This window comes from Trichechus manatus, unplaced genomic scaffold (genome assembly GCF_000243295.1).
Source record: "Trichechus manatus latirostris isolate Lorelei unplaced genomic scaffold, TriManLat1.0 scaffold00202, whole genome shotgun sequence".
Lineage (NCBI taxonomy): Eukaryota > Metazoa > Chordata > Mammalia > Sirenia > Trichechidae > Trichechus > Trichechus manatus.
Genome location: NW_004444138.1, coordinates 4,494,697 through 4,496,085, shown reverse-complemented (window position 1 = coordinate 4,496,085; position 1,389 = coordinate 4,494,697). Strand labels below are relative to the sequence as shown.

Sequence of the window (1,389 nt, the reverse complement as noted above, 5' to 3'; positions counted from 1 at the left end):
TCACCTGCATTATGTATCTCTTAAAATTTTGTGGCACTCAAATGAGAAAGCAAGCGAAAATATTTGGAGAAACCAAAGGGCTCTCTATGCATGGAATGATGCAATACAATTTTTAATCATCAGCAGCATTAAAGCCCAAGAAACACTAACTTATTTAAATTTCTCTAAATCAACCAATGCATTGAATTAAAGATTAAAGACAAGGATAGGTCATGCTACAGCTTAGCATTTTTTATAGACAATTGGGTTATCATCTCGACCAATTCTAGTTGGTGGGACAGGTTCCTGGGAGTCCAACTCCAGACTGCTCCTAAAGAGTCTCACCTGAAATTCGGATGTGTTTGGAAGAAGTGTATTTCTCTCCTGGTCGCCTCTGCCAAGCTCAGCTTGTCGGTGACCTCCTGCTGGCCCCGGCACCTCACAATCATGTAGCCCTTCTTGAGGTGGTAGGTGAGGTTCTGCACCACATTCAGGACACCTTTTTCCGCACCCTTGTCCACTAGATCTGGTTTGGTCAGGATCCCTGTGAGATGGGTGGAGAAGGGCAGTGCATTGTCAGTTCTCCCCTTTCTTCCAAACGCATCTGGAACCTGCTGGGCTTTGAGGGCTTCTCTGTCCAGGACACCCAGGCCTTCTGCAGCCTCGATTCCCCAGTGCCTTCATTTATTCCATTGTTACTCCTTGTCATAGATTGAATTGTGTCCACCAAAAATATGTGTCAACTTGGGTAGGCCATGATTCCCAGTACTGTGTGATTGTCTACCATTTTGTCATCTGATGTAATTTTCCTATGTGTTATAAATCCTACCTGGTGAAGTTAATAAGGCAGGACTCAATCTACAAGATTAGGTTGGATTTAAGTCAATCTTTTTTGAGATATAAAAGAGAGAAGCGAGCAGAGATACACAGGGACCTCATACCACCAAGAAAGTAGTGCCAGGAACAGAATGCGTTCTTTGGACCTGGAGTCCCTGTTGCTGAGAAACCCCTAGACCAGGGGAAGATTAATGAAAAGGACCTTCCTCCAGAGCCAACAAAGAGAGAAAGACTTCCCCTGGAGCTGGCTCCCTGAATTCAGACTTCTAGCCTCCTAGACTGTGAGAGAATAAACTTCTGTTTGTTGAAGCCATCAACTAAAGTGTTATTTCTGTTACAGCAGCACTAGATAACTAAGACACCCCTCTTCTCACTGTTTACCTGCTGTATAATTTATTCAGCAAATGTTTCTCAGATGCCTGCTGTGGGCCAGGATGTAGGGCATCATCCTCAGAACAGACTGGATCCATCCTCCACGTTCTTCAGAATACCTTGTTTCTCATTGTAAGGGGGTCTGTACCCCCCGGTTACAGATTGAATTGCATCCCCTGAAAATATGTGTTGAATCCTAAC

The 1,389-nt window shown here is 44.2% G+C and overlaps 1 protein-coding gene across 2 annotated transcripts in view; it reads right to left on the bottom strand.

The window, feature by feature from the left end:
* Positions 1-266: 266 nt before the first annotated feature.
* LOC101361136 (interferon-induced GTP-binding protein Mx2) overlaps positions 267-1,389 on the bottom strand; it is a 53,417-nt gene continuing 52,294 nt past the window's right edge. For both annotated transcript variants that reach the window (XM_023742153.1, XM_004388007.2), the window contains exon 7: positions 267-523. In XM_023742153.1, the coding sequence (XP_023597921.1) occupies positions 321-523 (203 nt within the window). In that variant the 3' untranslated portion in view covers positions 267-320. The remainder of the gene's footprint in view (positions 524-1,389) is intronic.